This window comes from Venturia canescens, chromosome 2, assembly GCF_019457755.1.
Source record: "Venturia canescens isolate UGA chromosome 2, ASM1945775v1, whole genome shotgun sequence".
Taxonomy (NCBI): domain Eukaryota; kingdom Metazoa; phylum Arthropoda; class Insecta; order Hymenoptera; family Ichneumonidae; genus Venturia; species Venturia canescens.
Window position 1 is genome coordinate 32647066 of NC_057422.1, and position 22502 is coordinate 32669567.

Here is a 22502-nt window from a genome sequence, read left to right on the forward strand (position 1 = left end):
AAAAGTACATTTATGGTCCCTTATTTGCTGATAATTTCATGAAAAAGATTATCCCATAAAAATTGTTCGTATGAGAATGGAATCTATAAAAATATACTAAGCAAATAATTCATAGAAATTTATACTAAAATCCTATAACCGTCATAACATAAATGAGGAACTTTTGAGAAAAAAGGCGTGATATCAAACCGTAAACTTCCCCTAGGGAAAAAAAGGTTGGGACAAGTACATTGATGGTCTCTTGTTTCTGGATGACATAGAAAAAAGACTCAGAACCAGGAAAAAAATTCTATAGAAATAATAAACGAAAAATTGAAAAGTTCAAAAAAATTTAACAAAAATAAAAAATAATCGAAAAAAATTCTGTAAAGAAAAATAAAAAATTTTCAAAAAATTCATAAATATTGGACAAATGGAAAAATGTACTATCCAAGTTACATGCAGTATAAAAATGTATGATATCAATTGGAGGCCAAGTTTTTATTGATAATTTGGAATATTTATCCAACAAATCGGAAACTTTAATTGAAATTTATGATAATTATTTTCAAGAAAAAAGTTAATGAAAAAAAGTCATAACGGAAGTTACGTGCAGTACTAAAATGTTATTCGAAATATAATCTCCGGCGACAAATGAGCGTTGAGAATCCTTGTCGGGCTCACAACGTTTTATCAAAATTACTAAAAAATGAATGAAAATAAAATCATTAAAAATTCACATGAAAATCATTCGTTACTTCAATAAGCTACACACTTTAAAGAATCGATTCCCCTCCGACTTTCAGGATCTCCTGGTATTATTCACAACATTCAACTTCGATTGGATCGGTACAAATTATGTTCAAATACGTCTTAAACGTACTTGTCCGGCCCATCACTTTTTATTCAAATTGCTCATTCGAAAACAAATCAAAAACGAAGTTAATGCATGTGTTAATATTAAGGAACAGTAATTCCCGAGAAAATAATTTTCCTTCGAATCACTCTTGTCAAAATGAAACGAAAATGAAAGATGAAGTTGATTAATCTATTTATATTGTATGGAGTCATAATTCACAACAAAATCATTTTTCTCCAAATTCCAGGAATCCACGTGTCGTACTCGACTAGTGATATTTATCAAAATGTGTACGTGACTATAGAAAAAAAAAACATTTCATGGCTGAGTAGGTTCGAAAATTTCTAGTAATGTGCCTGATTATTTCTCATTTTCATTGGTTCTTACCGAATGGTATGTGTTCACTGAAGAAAATGAGAAGTGGATATTGCTATACGAACTTGCGAACAATCAAGTTCAAATTACTTGGAGATATTATTTTTATTTCTATCGATTTTATTATATTTGTCATTATAGAACAGTCCTGATTTGTTTTCGAATGAGCAATTTGAATAAAAAGTGATGGGCCGGACAAGTACGTTTAAGACGTATTTGAACATAATTTGTACCGATCCAATCGAAGTTGAATGTTGTGAATAATACCAGGAGATCCTGAAAGTCGGAGGGGAATCGATTCTTTAAAGTGTGTAGCTTATTGAAGTAACGAATGATTTTCATGTGAATTTTTAATGATTTTATTTTCATTCATTTTTTAGTAATTTTGATAAAACGTTGTGAGCCCGACAAGGATTCTCAACGCTCATTTGTCGCCGGAGATTATATTTCGAATAACATTTTAGTACTGCACGTAACTTCCGTTATGACTTTTTTTCATTAACTTTTTTCTTGAAAATAATTATCATAAATTTCAATTAAAGTTTCCGATTTGTTGGATAAATATTCCAAATTATCAATAAAAACTTGGCCTCCAATTGATATCATACATTTTTATACTGCATGTAACTTGGATAGTACATTTTTCCATTTGTCCAATATTTATGAATTTTTTGAAAATTTTTTATTTTTCTTTACAGAATTTTTTTCGATTATTTTTTATTTTTGTTAAATTTTTTTGAACTTTTCAATTTTTCGTTTATTATTTCTATAGAATTTTTTTCCTGGTTCTGAGTCTTTTTTCTATGTCATCCAGAAACAAGAGACCATCAATGTACTTGTCCCAACCTTTTTTTCCCTAGGTATAATATCGCGTACACAACGGCAAGACATTCCTTTTCGGTCGTGCTATAATTTCTTTCTGCTGAATTGAGTAATCTTGACATGTAAGCTACCGGTTTATCTTCTCCAACCTTTCCTTGACTCAATACTGCGCCTATCGCGTAATTCGAAGCGTCGGTAGTTAGAATAAACGGTTCTTCAAAGTTTGGATATTGTAGTATTGGAGATGAGCACAAGGCGTTTTTCAGGTATTCGAATCCCTCTTGTTGTTCGGGTCCCCATTTAAATTCACTGCTTTTCTTTAGTAGGTCACTCAAAGGTTTGGCTCGTTCAGAAAAATTTTCTATGAATCTTCTGTAATATCCAGCTAGACCGAGGAATTGTCGGACGTTTGTTACGGTTTTAGGAACAGGAAATTTTTCAACAGCTTCCGTTTTCTTAGGATCGGGGCGTACGCCTCCGTCGCTAATTATGTGACCGAGATATATCACTTCGGTATTTAAAAATTCGCATTTATCCGGTTGTAATGATAATTTCGCGTTGCTGAGTTTATTAAAAAGTCTCCTAACCTTTACTCCATGTTCTTCTAAAGACGAGGCAAAAACTACAATGTCATCTAGATATACGAATAATTCGCTGTCTTGCAAACCGAGAAGGACTCTATCCATTAAGCGTTGAAACGTAGCAGGGGCATTTTTAAGTCCGAATGGCATTCTAGCGTATTCATAGTGCCCGTTGGGGGTGCTGAAGGCAGTCTTTTGTCTGTCTTTAGGATCCATCTCAATTTGATGAAAGCCGCTAGCTAAATCGAAGGTTGAAAAATATTTGGCTCCTCCGAGTCTATCGAGAATTTCGGTGATGTTTGGCAACGGATACGCGTCGCTTATAGTTTTCGAGTTTAGTTCACGGAAATCAATTACCATTCTCCACCGTTTATTTCCCTTTGAATCGGGTTTCTTGGGCACGATCCATAGCGGAGAGTTGTAGGGGGAAGTTGAGTTTACGATAACTTTGTTTTCGAGTAACTTATTGATTTGCTTATTGATTTCTTCTTTGTGAGCCGGGGGAAATCTATATTGACGTATGGTCACGGGTAATTCATCTGTGGTGGGAATACTGTGTTTAATTTCTGTGGTGGCAGGTAGTCTGTCGCCAGGTAGATGGAACAGATGTGGGTATTCTTTTATTAAGTCGAGTACATGCTGTCTCTCTTCGGAGTTCAGGTGGTCTAGTCTGAGGCTCTCGCGTATTCTTTGATCTCTATTTATGGGGTTTTCGTCTGCGCTTCCATCACTCGCGGGTTCGAAAAAATCCTCGGAATCGTAGTATTCAAATGGGATTAATTCCTGAGGGGGCACGTCTACTTGGGCATCTTCCTCATAAGAATTGATGGCATAAATATAACACGTCCCGTTATCATTCGTGACGACTGCGTTTCCCATAAAAATATTTTCAGGAGTCTGGATTCTAGGGAGGAATCCCGTTTTTAAATCTGGATTTAGTACTTTGATGGGGACTTTCATGCGTGTTCTGGCTCTGAGGATAAAGGTTGATCCTTCGTTATTTTGTTTTATGTTAAATGTTGTGTTTGGAGCTTGTATTACATTTTCGGGAAAATTTTCAAATGGGATAGGCGTTATAGGTTTTGACGTAGTGACTAATGTATTATGGTGAAAGGATAGTTCTGCTTTTTCATTTTGAAGAAACTCAATGCCTATTATTCCATCTGCAGGGATTGCAGCATTTTCGTTGAGGACTTGGAATTTAACGGGTTTGTCGAAAAGTGTTAACTCCGTAGAGCCAAGAGTTTGAATTTTGTCGGGCGTTATGCCTGATAGTGTTAGAAAATCGTGTCCCGCGATTATACACCTTCGCTTTAATGTAGGTAGTTTAATTATGTTTATGTCGGCTCCCGTGTCTATAAGAAAACGTCCGAAGCCGTTCTCGAGTTCCGGGGCTCGAAGGGTAATTATTGGGGACCGTCCTTGTCCACAGGTCCATCTAACAAATCTCCTGCTGTGAGAAATTTCACGGCAGTGGGACGCTGGTTCTGGCGATCGCTCGTCGATGCGTCCGCTCGACGGGCGTCGTGAGAGTTTAAATTATCCGATGTGTTGCTTGGTCGGGGAGACGTTGGTCTCATCTCTTGGAATGAATTTTCGCGTTTGAATAAGGAGTTTTGATACATCCCGTGTGGAGTTTGATAGTTTGGGGGGTATCCGTTGTACGGTGGGTACATCGGGGGTCCGTAGGGGACCGGCGGATAGTATTGGGGTCCATAAAAACCGTTTGGTGGGTAACTGTAAAAATTCCTTGGAGGTTGATTTCTGATTGGAGGTCTTCGCGCCGGGAAATTTTCGCGCATTGGTCTCGGTTCGCGAGGCGGAGGTGCGTCGCGACGGAAAATTCTACTGAAGTTTGAATTTCTGTTATCGAAGTTATCTTTGTTTTGGAAAGAAACTCTGCGGTACCCATTGTTACCGTTATTATATTGGGGCGCACGATCTTGATCAATTTGAGTGTACCTTAGTGAATTCGAGTTTCGAGCATTTGCTCCTTCCATGTCTCTTTCTATGCGTTGTACTACTTTGAATGCGTCTTCTAGTGTTTGGGGATCTTGTACGCTGATGGCGTATAATAGATCGTCTGAAAGGCCTCTTTTAAATGACTCTAATGCTACTCCGTCGAGCATGGGTAGCATTCGGTTTGCTTCAGCTTCTGTGAATTTATCTTTTAAAGCGGCGATAGCACTTGTTCGTAATCTTTTTATTCGGGTATAATAATCGAGAACTGTTTCGTCTCTTCTTAGTCTGACAGACTGAATTTCAGCACAATAATATGGGTATGATTTCTTAGGTGCAAAATATTCTTTCAAAGCTGTAGACAATTCTTCTACGGATTCTATTCTTTTATCGGCTACTGCGTCGCGAGCAGTTTCTTTAAGTTTGGAACAAACGCCTTTAAAAAATGACGTTTTTAAGCCTTCTGGCACAAATGTGAAACCATTCTCTACGTCTTCTATAAACGATTTGAGGGGCATATTTTTGCCGTTAAAACTTGGCACATGCATGAGTGCTTGTTGTAAGGCCATACACTCGCCCATACTCGTGAGCATGGCGTCGGTGATGGCTTGATGATGAGTAATGTTTGCAAGTTCTGCCATTTTTATTTATTTGAAGAATTTTCTTTTAATTTCCCTTTTATTTGTTAATACTTCGTTTTCAATTTTAATTATTTAATTCCTGGTGCAATTCGATATATGTATTTTTCCTTTTTGATTTTCGTTATTTGAAAAGTGTATAATTGTTAGTTTTTCGTTTCATCAGTAGCAACTAGAATTAAGCGTTCAGCGCACTAGTATCCCACCGCTGTCACCAAATTTTTATCTGTCACGTCCGGAGGGGCGTGAAGGAAAGGTTCGGGTGTTTGAGCGTCGAGCGGCAAACGCTATGTCCCATAGACTTTTCCATTCAGCATGTATACGCAGAGCGTTATTATATAGATATACTCGTTCGAGTATCGTGGGCGCACGCTGAGAGACCTCGAGAAGTCTTGCTTTTGTCTAGTTGCGATTGAGGAAAGGTATTAAAAGTCGTGGACAAAGAGATCTAGGATTCCTTATACACTCTTTAATGAAAATAGATTTTTAGTAAAATACAGTAGTAGAGCATGATAGAGAGATCTAGGATTCTCTATATGTTCGTGATACAACGTAAGGTGTTAGTAAAGTACAATCGTAGAATATGATAGAGGGATCTAGGATTCTCTATGTATTCTGGATATTGCGTAAGTTACAATAAGTGATACGATTCGGTACGATACGTGGTACGTTACCGGAGAGGTGTCTTCAACTCGTCGATGCGCGGTCGTTATTAGATTTCGCGATCGGTCGTAAATATTTGAAGTCACTAGTCGAGGCGATTGGAGGAATGTTTAAAGTCTCGAATCGGAGCAAAAATACCTTAACACCTTCGTTGCTGGAGTCGACTCGCTCTCTTCTACGGAAGACCTGGAGTTCGTCCAGAGGTTAAGTATAAGACGGCTAACCGAATGACAACCGAACTACTGCGAACAGTATAAACGCGACTCTAGGTACGGAACGGAATGCAATTTGTACCGCAAATCTTGGCCTTTTTATAGGGCTAGATTTGGGTCAAATAGGTGGGGTTTGTTATCGTTACCTTGGGCACAAGTGTTCAGAGTTCTATTTTTCGGTCCTTATAAGGAAAAAACATCTGTGTAATCAATCGATGAATCCCCGAAATTTAGGGCAGTAGTGCTCGGATGGGAGTTTCGTAAAACCCAGAACACTTGCGTCAGGCACGTGTCTTTGGTAATGATATGTTTATGCGTTATATTCGGTGTTTTGATTAGGTGATATGCGCACTTAGTTCGAGTTTGTTTTAGTTAAGTTGCAAAAGAAAAATAAAATAATAAAAATTTAACGTCGGTTGTGACATCACTTTAACCATTAATGCGTCTCTCAAAAATCAGTCCCACGCTAATATTCTCTTGAAACTTCAATCATTTGCAAATAAATGAAACTTCAGAATGTCAAAATATTGAAACTTTCTGAAAAAATGAGAGTGAAAAGAAAGGATAGGGGCGTTACGATTATATGAATACTTACAAATTGTATATCTAATAAAAGTGTTTTATGCTGTCCACACTATTATCACATAACACCGTTATCGCATTTACATATTACCGTAACTAATAAAACGATTAAATGAATGCAGTCTTGATTTACTCGTAAAAAGAAACACAATAAATTTATGAATTTTCATGAGTGTACAAAGCCACTATGATGAGCAAACATTTTTTCACATTTTAGGTCAGGTTTTTTCCGACAGGAGGCGACCAAGAAATTTTGAATTTGCATGAGAAAAGAGAGAAAGAGAAGAGAAAGAACGTGAGACAGAGAGAAAAGAACGCGAAGGCAATTGCAAAAGGATGTGAAAAAGTGTAAGCAGGTACAAGAGAGTGAAAAAGAGTGTGAATGGGTGTAAGAGAGTGCGAGAGAAAGTGGGTGGGTTCAACAGAGCGAGAAAGTGTGAAAGTGTGCACTATTCGCTGAGTGCGAAGTCGTGGTGGGGGGAGTCAAATCGACACCAGCGTATGCAGTGGTCAATTTTGGCGTTAAAGGACGCTGTTTTAGGCGGTCCATACATTGCGCAATATCGATGACTAACAATACGTGTATTGAATGTGTATTGAAACATTGCGCAATGATTAAACAAATGTTTGAGTGAACTTAAATTTATAGCGCGCCATACGCCATACAAACCAATTGTGCAATATTATTGAACGTGTATAGATCGCCTTAGTTCATGTATTTATTGCCGCTGCATTCGCGCACATAGCGAATAGTGCGAGAGAATGCAAAACAAGGAGGTGTGAGAGGGTATGAGAGATTAGGAGAAGGTGCGGAAGAAAGGAAGAGTACTAGAGTATACATGAGAAAAATGGAGACGAAAATAAAAAAGTGCATGAAAAAAGACTGCAAGAGAAAATGCGAAAGAATGTGAGAGAACTCTTGATAATTCTTTCGCATTTTACCCAAATTAGGAACAACATTTAATTTAAAAAAAAACGCAACGTTGCAAAACTGAAGCGAAAGAAAGGTAAAGTGAACGAACAATCAATTAAACGGAAATACGTAACGGAAAAAACAGGAAATTCCTGCCGCGTCTCAAGATTTATTGACCACCTGTTATCGACCGATGGTAAGACTATCTAATTCTGAGGGCAAGTTTATAACTTGGACGCTCATACCGTTAAAAGCGTTCGTTTAAGCTTAAATGCTTTCGACTTGGAGGAAATAAAAGGAGAATAATAATTTAATGATCGAAATGTTTCCTCAATAAAGAAGAACTAGATATAGCATCATTGATTAATTCGATTATTTTTTTATGAAGTTACCATCTGTCGGTAACAAGTGGTCAGTGAACGTCAGCGTAGCAGGGATTCCCCGCTTATTCTTGGTCGTACATTTCCCATTTCATAGTTGTTTTTCGGTTCGCTTTAACTTTACTTCATTAAACTTTTAGAATTAAACTTCTCATTTCGAATTACGAATCTTCTTTATTTAGCTATTAAAAAGACCCGCTTATGGCGGTTTTTTTAGGCCCGTTTTCTCCAACGTTAATCTGAGTTTAAACTCGGTTCATTCTATCTCAAAACTATATGAAAAAAATTGATCTGAGTTTGAACCGCATTGAAGGAAACGGCCATTAATGTGTTAAGTTCATCTCGATTGTTTAGCCACCTTATAAGTGAAACCCCTTACACAAAATGAGTTTTTTTTATTTAAAATGACTTTTACCGAAGTTGTTAAGTTCATCTTGAGTCGAGATGATTGTATTTACGTAAATAACTCATGTAAACGACGTTCACTTATGAATGTTTTCTTCGCCGTAATTTAATCTCTGTTCAATTTATTTCACATATTATTTCGACATAGGATTAATTGAGTGTAAACTTGGAATAATGTTAGAGAAAAACGGTGTTTATCTCAACTGTTTAAGATAAACGTAACGACAACATTCGAGATTAAATGCCACCTGGTGAGAAAAAATTTTCAATCTGATACCCTATCTTAAAGGGTCATACTCCCGCGTTCCATCACTATACGCACTAATCATCCACTAATTCTACACACTAACCCACCGAAGTAAGTAAGCGTTCTTTAAATTTTTTTATCATAAATAAATAAAAATAATTAAAAAATCTCAATGCCATCGTCATATTAATTTTTATCGTTTATTACAGGAAATTGAAGCAGAGAAAAAATGGTTAACGACGCACCCGAATACGAGCGGCAAAAGGGGTCAACAACGGCGAGCAGGCCGTTGGTGAGGCCGGACTATGAGGCAATGCTCAACCGCCCTCGCCCCAGGAACATGAGTTAGCCGGGCAGATCGGCGAAGACGATGCTCAGCCGGGACAACAAGAGCCTCAACAGCAACAAGCTGTTAAGAAAAGAAATCGTAAGCATAGAAATATTTAAAAAAATGTATTTTCAAAACAATGAAGGTGTTAAGCGTCATTTATTTTCAAATTCGGTTTTCAATCAATTTCAGATCGGGGCGTTCGAGCAGGGTAGCGGGTCCGTGAGGCCAAGAAAATTGATTTTATGGCCCGCTTAACTGAGAAAATGGGTCAAATTGTCGCCGAAAGGCACCACGGCCGCAATTGGCGAGGTGGACGTGGTGATCAACGTCGTGAACGAGGTAAGAGAAAATAAAAAAATACACTATCGAATTGTTCTTTGATGTATGTAACAATTATTTCGTCAGTTTTTTTGATTGTTTTCTTTTTCTGTTGCAGGATCTTCATAAATTTTCTAAAAAATGAATCAAAACATAATATACTTTGTCTCTTTTTGATATGACTTTGATTTTGTCTCTCTTGATATCCAATGTTTTATGTTAATAAATAATATAGAAGCTTAAAATGCCTTCGTGTTTTTATTTGAGTAAAAATTTAGTTATGGGGCTGCTATAAAAGAATAAAAAACGTTTTCACCATCCAAACTGATGTTGGAAATCACTATACCATCAGAACTGCTTTAAGTATTGGTCTTAAATTTTGGCAAATTTATGTTTCTTGTTAAAACATTCAAGCAATTGCTAATTCCTTCACAGTTGCTTACAAAGAACCAAGATAAGAAAACCCACCAAAATCTGTTCTCGGCACATAAGAAACATGATCCGACATAGTTCAATACTCACTAGTTATACAACAGTCAATGTTGCGGTGCACTTTCTCCAGTGTATTATAATTTTTTATATGAAGCTTCTTAAATCGATAAATTAAATTATAAAACTGTAAAATACAAAGTGAACGATAGATACAATCGATGGACACAGTCTATTCTTTCAATTTCCTAAATGCCCTTGCAATATAAACGTGACGTCAAGGTTTAATATCTGAGTCTGTAATCGTTATATAAATCCTCCAAAATTATGAGTTAATAAAGACCATTTAAAACGCGAGTCTCCAAAAGCTTTTGAAATTTCATTCGTATGTTACCCTACCTCTTCCAAAAATGTAGTGGCCTGAAAATGAAAAAACAATATTATCCTCTAATCATTGAAACCGTTGAGTCCCCGGAGAAATTTTGTCAAACTTATGCAACCTTTCAAATTCTAATAAGAACAAATTTAATCATACATTGATTTAAAGAATCGAAATATGACAAATTTGTCGGAAATGATTTTCAGATTTCACGGACTAACCCGTACTTTCTATAAAAAGATCAATTTTTTTTTAGAAATTCGTGGTCAAAATGGAAAAGGAGTGCTCATAAGACGGTGAAAGAAACTACAAAACAATTTATTGCATTTCTCAAGCGGTTGCAGAAACATTTAAAAATAACAGAGAATTAAGAACTTTAGCGGATAAACTTTCCAATTTATAATTAATGAATTTGCTATAGGAAAATTCTCAACTTCCTTGTTTTTTAACATCGCTGGTATTTGACTTGGAATTTCTCCGATTTTTGATGATAGCCTATTGGTTGTGTTGATTTAAAAAAATAAGATTTTTGTTGAAGCCTTCAACGATGAATTCGCCGTTCGATTGATCGTATTTGGTAATACCTAATCGGTGGTACCTCAATACCATCGAATAATGAGAATTTCGAGATTCGTCAGATTATAACTGATGTGAACGAAAGAAGCATCGGTGACTCTGCTGCAGATTGAGTTATCAAAGGGTCGACTGATTTGTTAGACATCAAAGTTTTACGCTCGTAATTTTATCGGACGATGGCAATCACAATAATTCAAGTTTCAAATTTTCTGCCGTTGGCAAAGATCCCAACGCGACTTCATCGATCAACGTACTACCGAAATTAACGTGATTCCAATATTTCGTTTGCTTTCTTATGTAGCTCAGAACGTTAATCAATGGCACTGATTCTGATGCTTGCTTGACTGAGCCATTGTTCGGATAAAACTTTTTGTACAGTCCTGAATGAAAATTAATTTGACAATCTAATAAACTAAGAAGATTGAAGTTTGGACATATCGAAATAAATCTGTTGAATAAAGCACGTCGCTTAAATATCTAAACATCGATTCAAACCCAAGCTCAGTTGAACCAGGAAATAGAAATTCGATTATTTGTCGTTCACGTTTTTCTCGTTGTCCAATAATTGCCCGAGCATGAAATACTCTAGACAAGCATTCATGGGTAACACTCGTAAATTTTTACACTGTCTAAAGTTTCTGCCTGCGTTAGCAAATCTGCAAAAGAGAATACTCGTTAGTGAACCTGTGCATTTTCGCGGTTTCGTAAAAAAAAAGATTCTTCCGAAAGGTAGTAAATAAATAAAAAATTTGTGGAGAATACCAAAACTAGATGTTTCATGTTGGCTCCAAACAGATCCTAAATAAATTGGTAAATTTCTTCTGAGCTCCACTTCTTTCAATACGAAATAAAGAATCGGTACTTTTTTTTTGATACTGATACAATTGTTTTCAGATCATCTTCCGAGTTTGTTCTCGCAATCAAAACTTCTTTGCCTATGTACTTGCTCTCGAGAGATACAACGAGATTCCATGACAATCTGCAAATAAATGCATAAATGTTACATATATGAATCAGAAATATGTTTCCATTGAATAAATCATTTGGCGTCTCGATCAATCGAGAGAGAGAGATAAAAATAACATTTTTAGAGTCCCGAATTGAAGATTAACATGTTTCTCCCCGATTTCAAAACTTTCTTTGGAATTCGTGAAAACTATAATATCATGTTTTGATATTTTAACCGCATTCTTTTATACTCTGTTTATATTTATTACATTTATATGATCGTTCACCGCTTTTCTTTGGACAGTTTTGAAAAAAAAAATTAAAGAATAAAACCAAACCAATAAATATAGAAAGCTCTTTGGCTGTCAAAAAACTTACTGTCTGATGGTAGTGGCTGTGTTTACACTGAATACGATAGCAAAGTCACAATAGGAACCAACAATGAAATCGCTTAACTATTCGGACTGCCCTCGTGATCAAGTATATAGAATCGCCACTACGTAGAAACATGTACATTCCTTCCATCGATGCTTGACTCTCAATATCCATATATCCATATCCTTCCATCGATACTTGGCTCACAGTATCCATATCACCGTCAGATTTGTAAGCTTTCACCGTAGTCAATGTTCTCTCGACTGTCAAATGGAGATATATTAAATTTCTCTACGATGCAAACATTTTTCACTAATATCTAAGTTTGAGCAAACTTCTGACGCCGAACAGGCAAATTTGAGGAACTGTACAAGACGCCAGGCTTTGGTACAATCCAATCCGTTTCATCCAGCACCAAAAGCGAAAATATAATTCCATTCTACAATAAAAAATGTTATATTCTCTATTATTGTTTGCACACTTTTTGTCCTTCAGGTAGTATGACATTGCTACTATTTTACATATTATGATGTCACAATCTGTTAGATTCTGTGATTTGAGTCAATTTTTTATCATCACGTTACCACTCACATGCTGTTACATCAGAGCCAAACGTCTCATTGTCTAGGGCATCATAATCCTCTTCCTCTTCACAGTTATATCCTCTTCTTCAATTGGACAATCTATATCCTCTTCTTCAATTCGACAATCTATCAGCATTCACTCGTTGCTTTCTTAAAATAAAAGATCTCAAACTGACAGGTGAACTATACTCGTTGCCGGACAAAATACCACCTGTAATTTTGAAGGAGAAAAAATTAATCAAACCCTGACTACAACAGGGTATGTTATGATTTTCATTGATAAACATATCAAATCACCGCGACACTTTCCATTACTAATCGGAGGTTAAAAACATTTTAGCTAGTTATTGGAACTCTGTGTTAAAGGAGTTAGAAAATTTTCAAATATATAAAATGTATCAAATTAAATGAAATCTTTTTTTTTACTGTTGATTTTTTTTCATTGTATATGTGAGTGTTTTTATATTTACTGTATCTAAGTGGAAACGGTGTATGACTACTTTCATTCTAAATAAATAATTTGAAATTGAATTTATTTGCTTTAACTACTTCAATCCATAGTTAATACTTTGATTACATGTATTGTCATACATCAATAGATAATAAAAGTAATGGTTAAACAGACGTACCTTGCCTATATAATGTTGTAAGCCAAGGTTCGTTGGTTGTTAAATATGAGCTGTCAAAATACAGTTTTCCTGCATAGAATTGGAATCACAAGAAAAGGCAAAAAGTCACGACCGAAAACGACACAAGGATGATACTTTTTTAGAACTTTGATTTATGTAAATTGCAGCAGGTTATGTTTTACTCCGGTTGTTATAAGTGGTACAGTATGTACAATTTTTATTGTTTGTTTATATTGGTCATTTATTATCGTCCTTTGGTGAGAAGAGTTGTTAAGAATTAATGGATATTAATTCTATCAAAAGAAACTCGAAAAGTTTTTTTCACGTGGTCGACTTTGTTTACATTCTACTTGGACGCTGACAGCGTTAATAGCGCTATTTTGCGTTCGACTTGCGTTGTAAACGCTACAAGCGTTTAGATGGGTGCGTTTAGAATTGTATTCTCAACGCTCCCCACATCGCACCAAGTCGAACATGACGTGAACGCAACCAGCGTCACCGCGTTCACTTCAAATCGAACACGTTTTAGCATTATTAGCGTTATTAACGCTATTAACGCCGTCAGCGTCCAAGTAGAATGTACCCTTTTTCGGTTTTTTCAGTCACTTGGTCATTTTACATCTGGTATTAATTCTTAACTTTACGTCTAGTATTCTTAATAACGATAACGCTAAAGTTTGCAATGTTGGAGTTCAACAAAATGATGTAAAAAAACTCCTAATGATTCCACTAATTCTCCAATCTTGTTACCTGCCAAATTTGAAATTCGTAGTTTTTCAAGCTGCACCGATATTTCGTGAAATAAAAAATAATTGGCGAATTACAAATGTTTTTTCCTTCATTTCGTTGGACTCCAACGTTGCAAACTTCAGCGTCGTTAATAACATGCACCACACCACCAGTTTTTAAAATAACAAGATATATATTATTCCACTTCATTAAACGATGTTTTTGTATCTCACCCGTACTTCGTCATGATGAAACTCCGTGTGTTTACTATCAAACACTAATGCCCGTTTTCTCCAACGTTAATCCGAGTTTAAACTCGGTTCATCCTATCTCGAAACTATATATATATTATTCCACTTCATTAAACGATGTTTTTGTATCTCACCCGTACTTCGTCATGATGAAACTCCGTGTGTTTACTATCAAACACTAATGCCCGTTTTCTCCAACGTTAATCCGAGTTTAAACTCGGTTCATCCTATCTCGAAACTATATTTAAAAAATTGAACTGAGTTTGAACTGCATTGGAGAAAACGGCCATTATACGTTGTTTTTCGTTTTTTATGTATATGTACACTTTTAGCCCTAATCCCTCACTTATTCAGAAAAATTTTCCAGCAAACGTCACAGAGCAACAAAGGTTTCTCGAATGATCCTGCAATTATTAAGAGATTATCATCTGTTTTTATGCTAGCTCGGGTTATAAACTTAAAACAGTTTACGCGTACAAGTGCATGCATTGTATCTATACGATGAACTGCACAAATTCATTTTCAACATTACACACAAGCTTGGCGTGCATGGTTTTCAATCGGAAGCTCGGGAAGAGACAATTGTTCAAATTTACTATGAAAACAATAATTAATTAGAATTGTATGAACGAGTGTGAAAAAAACCGATCCCCCAATAAAATAAGAGGGGCCCTGTTATATAATGATTTGGTAAACAATACAGATGGTGAAATTTGTGGATAAAATTGAACAATTAAACGAACGGATAAAGAAATGAAATCAATCAATCCCTTTATATGCCTTTATCTTGTACGGATAGATACGGCCATTCTTTCATGCCCATACGCATTTTAATTTATCCACGCGTCACTTTCACTCGTTTGTCCGTACACTCTTTTTTTTTACCAAATGGGCAGATGATTGGATGAATTACACAAGTATTGAAATGGATGAACAAAGAAGTAAGCTGTGTAAACATTGATTTGAGAAAAGAAAACGCGTTGAATACGAAACATTTGGAGTAATGAATTTATCAGTCAAACTAGTCAAGAATAGATATTTTTCTTTATGTACATAGCGCGGGATCTCACGTCGAACTACTCAATAAAATAGTTGGATGGAAAAGGGATGGCAAATTAAAAAACAATTACATGAGAGGATCATCAATTTTTCTTCAAATATATGGACGGATGAGGCATTCCTTCGCCGAGCTTCCGATTGAAAACCATGCACGCCAAGCTTGTGTGTAATGTTGAAAATGAATTTGTGCAGTTCATCGTATAGATACAATGCATGCACTTGTACGCGTAAACTGTTTTAAGTTTATAACCCGAGCTAGCATAAAAACAGATGATAATCTCTTAATAATTGCAGGATCATTCGAGAAACCTTTGTTGCTCTGTGACGTTTGCTGGAAAATTTTTCTGAATAAGTGAGGGATTAGGGCTAAAAGTGTACACGAATGAATTCCACAAGAACCTTAATTCATTCACTGTACTTGGCTACGTTAGAAAATGATCTCATTTTTTTTATTTCCAAAATTCAGAATTCCTACAGGAAACGTAATTCATTCACTGTATATGTTATAATAGATCTCATATTTTTTCACAGTTAAACATTTTTTTTAATTTATTTATTGACAATGCGAATATAGAAAATCATTTAAAACGACGGTCACGACCTTTTAATACTTGGCGTGCCTTTTTTACTTTTTGAAGTTTTAATATTTACTGATTTCACTTCTTTTTGCGAGACGTGACAACTATATAGGAATCGTATTTCATTCACTATATTTGTCAACTTCAGGAAACGATTTCATTTTTTTTTTATATTTTGACGTTTTTTATTGATAATGCAAATATAGAAAATTATTGGAAACTACGGTCGCGACCTTTTAATAATTGGCGTTCGTTTTTTACTTTGTCAATTTTTTTTTTCTGATTTAGCTTATTTTTTAGAGGCGTGACAATATTTACTTAAGAAAAAAAATACATTCCTCGTCTTCGACGAAAATTTTTAAAACGATTTGTTTCAAGTTGAGTGCTTTTCTCTATGTGCCAAAAGCAATCGACACAGCCAATTTTTCTATGTAGACGGACGAAAACTGTGCGGTTATGTTCATGTGAGTTGAAACCTTTTACAAGCAATAATGGTGACGATTTTGATTATCCATTCAGCAAATCGAATTTTCCAATGAAAGATTGGGAAATTCCTATGCAATGGGATGATATTTTCATTTTCTATTCCTTTTTTTGAAAAGCTCCACTTGTTTACTTGGAAAAATGATTTTTGAAACTATCTTCTTCTCATTCATGGATTCCATGTTGACATGGATACTGTCAATGGTTTGCAATGTCCAAGGAGATGTTTTCATGGTATTCAATGTCTAAGACCACAGCTTTATGGTTATTGGTGTCCAGTGATATTTTTTCATGGTCTTCTGTAACGTCTGAACCTGCATCGTCAATGTAAACTATTAAATCGCAGATCTAGATATCGATAACTATGAGGAAATATATCGTAAACCATTGCACTGTTTACCTAAATATCGGGAAATATAAAATTGTCGAATATATATTGAAAAAAACGAAGGCATCCACCTAGACATCGAAAACCCTATAGTCGCCAAACTAGACATCGAAAACTATAGAGCCGACGAACTAAATATCGAAAACCTTAGAAAAACTCACCACACTATCGGAAACTATGGAGCCATTAACTTTCATATCGGGAACCATGGACAAATTCACCTTAACATCGGAAACTATGGAGCTATCGACCGGGATAGTGAAAACTATGAAGTCGTCAACCTAGTTCACGAAAACAATGGGAAAACATACCTGGAGATTGAAAACTACGGAGCCGTTGATCTAGACCTCGAAAAGCATGAAAAAACATACCAGGACGACGAAAGCCATGGAGAAATATACCTAGCCATCGAAAACCATGGAGCTGTCGACGTAGACATCGAAAACAATGGAACCGTCGACCTAGACCATGAAAACCATGGAGAACCATAACCAAACATCGAAAACTATGGAATTGTTGACCTAGCATCAAAAGCCATGACGGAATATACCTGGACCACGAAAACCATGAAGGAACATACGTACACATTTAAAACTATGAAGAAATATACCTGGACATCCAAAACCATGGAGGAATATACCTAGACATTGAAAAATATGTAGACACATACCTAGACATCGAAAAGTATGGAGTCATCGACCTAGATCACGGAAATGATGAAGAAATATACCTAGAGAACAAAAACCATGGAAACTCAGACCTAGCCATCGAAAACTGTGGAACCATCAACTTAGACCACGAAAACCATGAAGAAACATACCCAGACATCGAAAACCATGGAGGAATATACCTGAACCACGAAAACCATAATGAAACATGCCTAGACATTGAAAACCATGGAGGAATATACCTGGACGACGAAAAACATGGAGGAATATACCTGGACCACGAAAACCATGAAGGAACATGGACCACGAAAACCATGAAGGAACATGGTTTTCGTGGTCCTTCATACTTGGTCATTGAAAACTGTGGAGCCGTCGACCTCGACTGCGAAAACCATGAAGAAACATAACTAGACCACGAAAACCATAGAAAAACATATCCATACATCGAAAACCATGGAGGAATATACCTGAACCACGAAAACCATGTAGGAACATATCCAGACATCGAAAACCATGAAGGAATATACATAGACATCAAAACCCATGGAGGCATTATCCTAGACCACGAAAACCATGAAGAAACATGCCTAGACATTGAAAACCATGGAGGAATATACCTAGACATCGAAACCCATGGAGGAATTATCCTAGACCACGAAAACCCGAGAGAAACATACCTGGACATCGAAAACTAAGGAGCCGTCGACCAGAATTTTATATTTTTTTATTTTTATTATTTATTATTTAATGTTATTCGTATTATTCAATTTTTTTATTTTATTATATTATTATCATTTTATATTATATATTGTATAATATAATATATATATTATATTATATATTAATTATAATAAAATATTTATTATAATAATATTTTATTATTAATTAATATTAATAAATAAAATATATATTATATATCTATATACATATTTTATGCGCAAACCAGGAGCTGGTATTGTCCCCGCTGTGCGCCCATTCTCTGTCTCTCTCGCTCGGCGACGCAGAAGGAGAGGGGGTAGCCGCGTTCAGCGTAGTACGTGACGTAGAGTGTGACAAAAGTAAGAAATCGTGCAAAGGACGTAAGTCCAAATGTAAACAAGCGTAACTTACGCCCCTCTGTCTCTAAGAAAATGAAAATCCCGAAATGATGGATTTTAAATCACTAACGTTACATATCTCAGGATCTACTGGACGGATTTACTTGCAACAAAGACCAATGGAAAGAGAAAAATCGAAAAAAAATCGTCACAAATTTTTAAGTTCTTTTATGAAATGGTTTATTTGTGAGAGCCATTTGAAAATTCTGTGACGTCATAAAACCGGCATATTCGCGTATATAAGAGTAGCGGCAGGGCTCGCGCTGGCTTTTCTTTTGCGCTGCAGTTTTTCCTTTTAATACTTGGCGTCGAGCCGCTACCGCGTCTCTTGATCTATATAGGGACCGTCCGTGCGTGAACTATAGCAGCACTACCGTCGATGAGCGCGCTCTCTCGTGTTTGAATGGGCAATTTTTCTGATGATATTTTGACTGTAAATCATTGAAAATAATTAATTTTTCGGAAAAAAATAATGATTAAAGTAATCAAATACAGTTTTTGTCCGATCAACAATGATCGCATTCAAAATCAAAATGACGTAAAAGGAAAAAAACTGTTTGAATCGAATGACGTTTTAAATGTCGTCGAAACAGAAAGTTTAGTGGATGAATTGACAGTGTTTAACCTTTTGATCCATTTGGTCCGTTTCTCACTTTTCCATGGAGAATGGACTGTGCCCTCTGGGAAATAATAACTGATATTTCAACGTCTCGACGTCGAAATTGTGCATTAGAGCATTCTCGAATGTAACTCGATCGATTTTTTCAATCGAGACATGATAAAATATAATAATTTTATTCTGTTAAATAATGCGAAAAGTAATAATTCCCATATGCGCCTGCTTTAAATTGCACCTAGGAAGTTTTGGAATTGGCCGCCGCGTAGTGACACTGTAGACGCTGCGCACGGTCCCTATAACATGAAGTCTGAACGGGGTTTCGGTCTACAGCTGGAAAGTATTACTCAAAAAGTAATTATTTACGATAGCTCCTGGATTTGTATTAAAAAAATCGAACTTTAAAATTTTTTTTTGAAAAAACGCCAATTTTTTAGGTTTTTTTTTCAATTTTCTCCGTTAATTATTAATCGATTGGGTTGTTCCAGGGCTCATCCACTTCAAATTTTTATTCTCTACATTCCGTATTTCGCTTACTTTTCCATAGCGCCATTAATTTTCGTTTTAAAAACCAAAAAATTTTCAATCGAGAAAAAACATGACATTACAATTGTTGCATAAACGCAATCCCTATTCATTAACAAATATGTAAAAGCATGCAAAAAATAATAACTCGAGGATACGGTGTATCTGCTGAATCGGATAAAGCTAAAATTAGTTTCATAAAATGTTAGAAATTTTTACAATATAAACTTACAAACAGTTTCTATAGTTTTCTACAATAGTTTATGATATTTCCAATAGCTAGCGACCTACGAATTTTGAATTTTGGGAGAAAATATGAAATGACAATAATGTGCATTTATTCAACTCTTATTCACTTACGAAGATTAATGAATATTAATTCGAATTGGTATCGTACTAGTTGTTTAAGAAATGATGATCCGATGATTGGTGGTGCGTTCAGAATCAAGCACAGTGAGAATTAAATTAATACACCACCGAATTGTCCGATGAAGTTACCATCGGTCGGTAAAAAGTGACCAACAAACGTAAGAACGTGACAGGGGTTCCCCGATTTCGTTCCATTACATATTTCTTTTTCAATTATTGTTTATTATATTGTTTTTTTTGCCAATAGAACGGTATTATTACCACTGTACTACTTACGAATCCTTACTTTGCTATTTTTCTTCACTATTTGTAAGCGACGTTTACCTAACGTTTCACATTTCGAGAAAAAAGTTTATTGAATGAAATAGCAATAATTTGTATTAATCCGGTCCCGATTCATTCACAAATATCAAAAAGTGTGATCCCTGTTTATAATAAACAAATAGTCACTGTAATATAATGTAATATAATACTAAAAGTAATATTTTTTCTTCACTATTCGTAAGCAACATTTACCTAACGTTTCACGTTTTAAGGAAAAAGTTTAAAAATAAAAATAGCAATTCGGTCCCGATTCATTCACGAAGATAAAAAAAAGTGTGATCCCTGTTTATAATTAAAAAATACTACTGTAATATATCTCGAACTTTTTCCGGTAGGCGAAGATTTACAAATTGTGTTTGATAAAAGATATTGGTGATTTGAGGTATCGGTGATTTGAGGAAAAAGTTTAAATAAAATAAAATAGCAATAATTTGAATTAATCCGGTCCCGGTTCATTCACGAAGATAAAAAAGTGTGATCCCTGTTTATAATAAACAAATACTACTGTAATACAATATTTTGAACAAATTTTGATCGTTATAAATATCTCGAACTTTTTCCGGTAGGCGGCGACTTACAAATTTTGTTTGATAAAAGATATCGGTGATTTGAGGAAAAAGTTTAAATAAAATAAAATAGCAATAATTCGAATTAATCCGGTTCCGATTCATTCACAAAGATAAAAAAGTGTGATCCCTGTTTATAATAAATAAATACTACTGTAATACAATATTTCGAAAAAATTTTTTCGTCATAAATATCTCGAACTTTTTCCGGTAGGCGGCGATTTACAAATTTTGTTTGGTATATCTGATCTGAGTGATTTTATTAACAATAACCGGTGAGATACGCGTGAAGCCATTTACGCAACGACCGTCCTCTGCGAAAGACGTAAGTAGATCTATAGTAAAATATTGTAGTGCATGTTTTTATTATAGTGCATGTTTTTTTGGTTTTGTGAAAATTTGCTATTCGTAGAAATTATGGAGTGTTTTTTTCAGATGGAAACAGTCAACAAAGATTTGGGAAATCTCCATGTGACCGGCGATCATCACGTCCCGGACGCCTCATCCACTCACCCCGAGGATCTTGCCTCGTCTGGGTCACCAACTGGATCAACAACCCCAACGGAAACAACGTCGCCGAGACCTGTGGCAACGGAATCCGAAAATGATCGTCAACCACGTAATCGTAAGTATTAACGACAGGGCTGTAAATGTACTTGTCCCGAGATTCTACTGAGTCTCTTTGTTACAGTTATTAATTTTTTCTTTTATTTCCTTTTATTTGTTACAGGTCGTGGTAAGAGAGCTGGTTGGAGAGTCAAAGAAAACATGCGGATGAGGCTTCTTAATGATCTCCAAAATCGTGCGGTGAACTATATGGTCGCCCGAAATGTAAGGGCCATGAACCATCGTCGCGAAAACCGTAAGGATACAGCCGGATAATATGGCCACAAAAAAAAAATAAAAAAGTTTGTTTCATTCTTTCTGTGTTGTTTCTTTGTTGACCCCTTCCGGCCCCCTCTAAATTATAACAAGCAGAAAGATTCTGCATTTTTTTATCTAGCATTGCGCTTGATCCGACAACTGTCCGGATAATTGTCTCGCTGAGAAAAAATTTATCTGGCATTGCGCTTGATCCAACAGCTGTCCGGATAATTGCCTTGCTGAGATTAAATTCATCTGGCATTGCGCTTGATCCAACAACTGTCGGGATAATTGACTTACTGAGAAAAAATTCATCTGGCATTGCGCTTGATCCAACAACTGTCGAGATAATTGCCTTACTGAGAAAAAATTCATCTGGCATTGCGCTTGATCCAACAACTGTCCAAATCGCTGAGAAAAAATTCATCTGGCATTGCGCTTGATCCAACAACTGTCCAAATAATTCCCTCGCTGAGAAAAAATTCATCTGGCATTGCGCTTGATCCAACAACTGTCCAAATAATTCCCTCGCTGAGAAAAAATTCATCTGGCATTGCGCTTGATCCAACAACTGTCCTGATAATTGCCTCGCTAAAAAAAAAAAATGCTTTGCTGAAAGAAAAAAGAAAATTGCCTCGCTGAGAAAAAAAAAGTGCTCCGTTGATCAAAAGAAAAAAGTTGCCTCGCTAAAAGATATAAAACCTTTGCTATTGATAACCTGAAAGAACGATGAACGTTATATTTTTATAGACTATTTTCAAGTCACTTATCCCAGTTATATTCCACTTATTATTGACACAA

General features: G+C 35.7%; 1 protein-coding gene and 2 long non-coding RNA genes across 4 annotated transcripts in view; 2 read left to right on the forward strand and 1 right to left on the reverse strand.

Annotated features, from left to right (window-relative positions):
* Positions 1-9434, forward strand: part of LOC122406631 (uncharacterized) — a 42484-nt gene extending 33050 nt beyond the window's left edge. Inside the window, exons 4-6 of the long non-coding RNA XR_006260030.1 lie at positions 8825-9042; positions 9136-9285; positions 9383-9434. This is a non-coding gene — a long non-coding RNA (uncharacterized lncRNA). The remainder of the gene's footprint in view (positions 1-8824; positions 9043-9135; positions 9286-9382) is intronic.
* A 1369-nt stretch (positions 9435-10803) lies between these two features.
* LOC122406630 (uncharacterized) lies at positions 10804-13522 on the reverse strand. 2 transcript variants are annotated; one of them, XR_006260029.1, is made up of 6 exons: positions 13185-13522; positions 12563-12766; positions 12321-12410; positions 11975-12234; positions 11411-11627; positions 10804-11304 (listed from the first exon to the last, which is right to left on the reverse strand). It is a non-coding gene; the product is annotated as an uncharacterized lncRNA (long non-coding RNA). The 2 variants fall into 2 exon arrangements; XR_006260028.1 differs by having other exon boundaries at positions 11975-12410.
* Positions 13523-21126: 7604 nt separating this feature from the next.
* Positions 21127-21719, forward strand: LOC122406770 (uncharacterized). Its single transcript, XM_043412472.1, has 3 exons — positions 21127-21162; positions 21273-21462; positions 21568-21719. The coding sequence occupies exons 2-3, from the start codon at positions 21273-21275 to the stop codon at positions 21717-21719; spliced, it is 342 nt and encodes a 113-aa protein (XP_043268407.1). The 5' UTR covers positions 21127-21162.
* Positions 21720-22502: the final 783 nt, after the last annotated feature.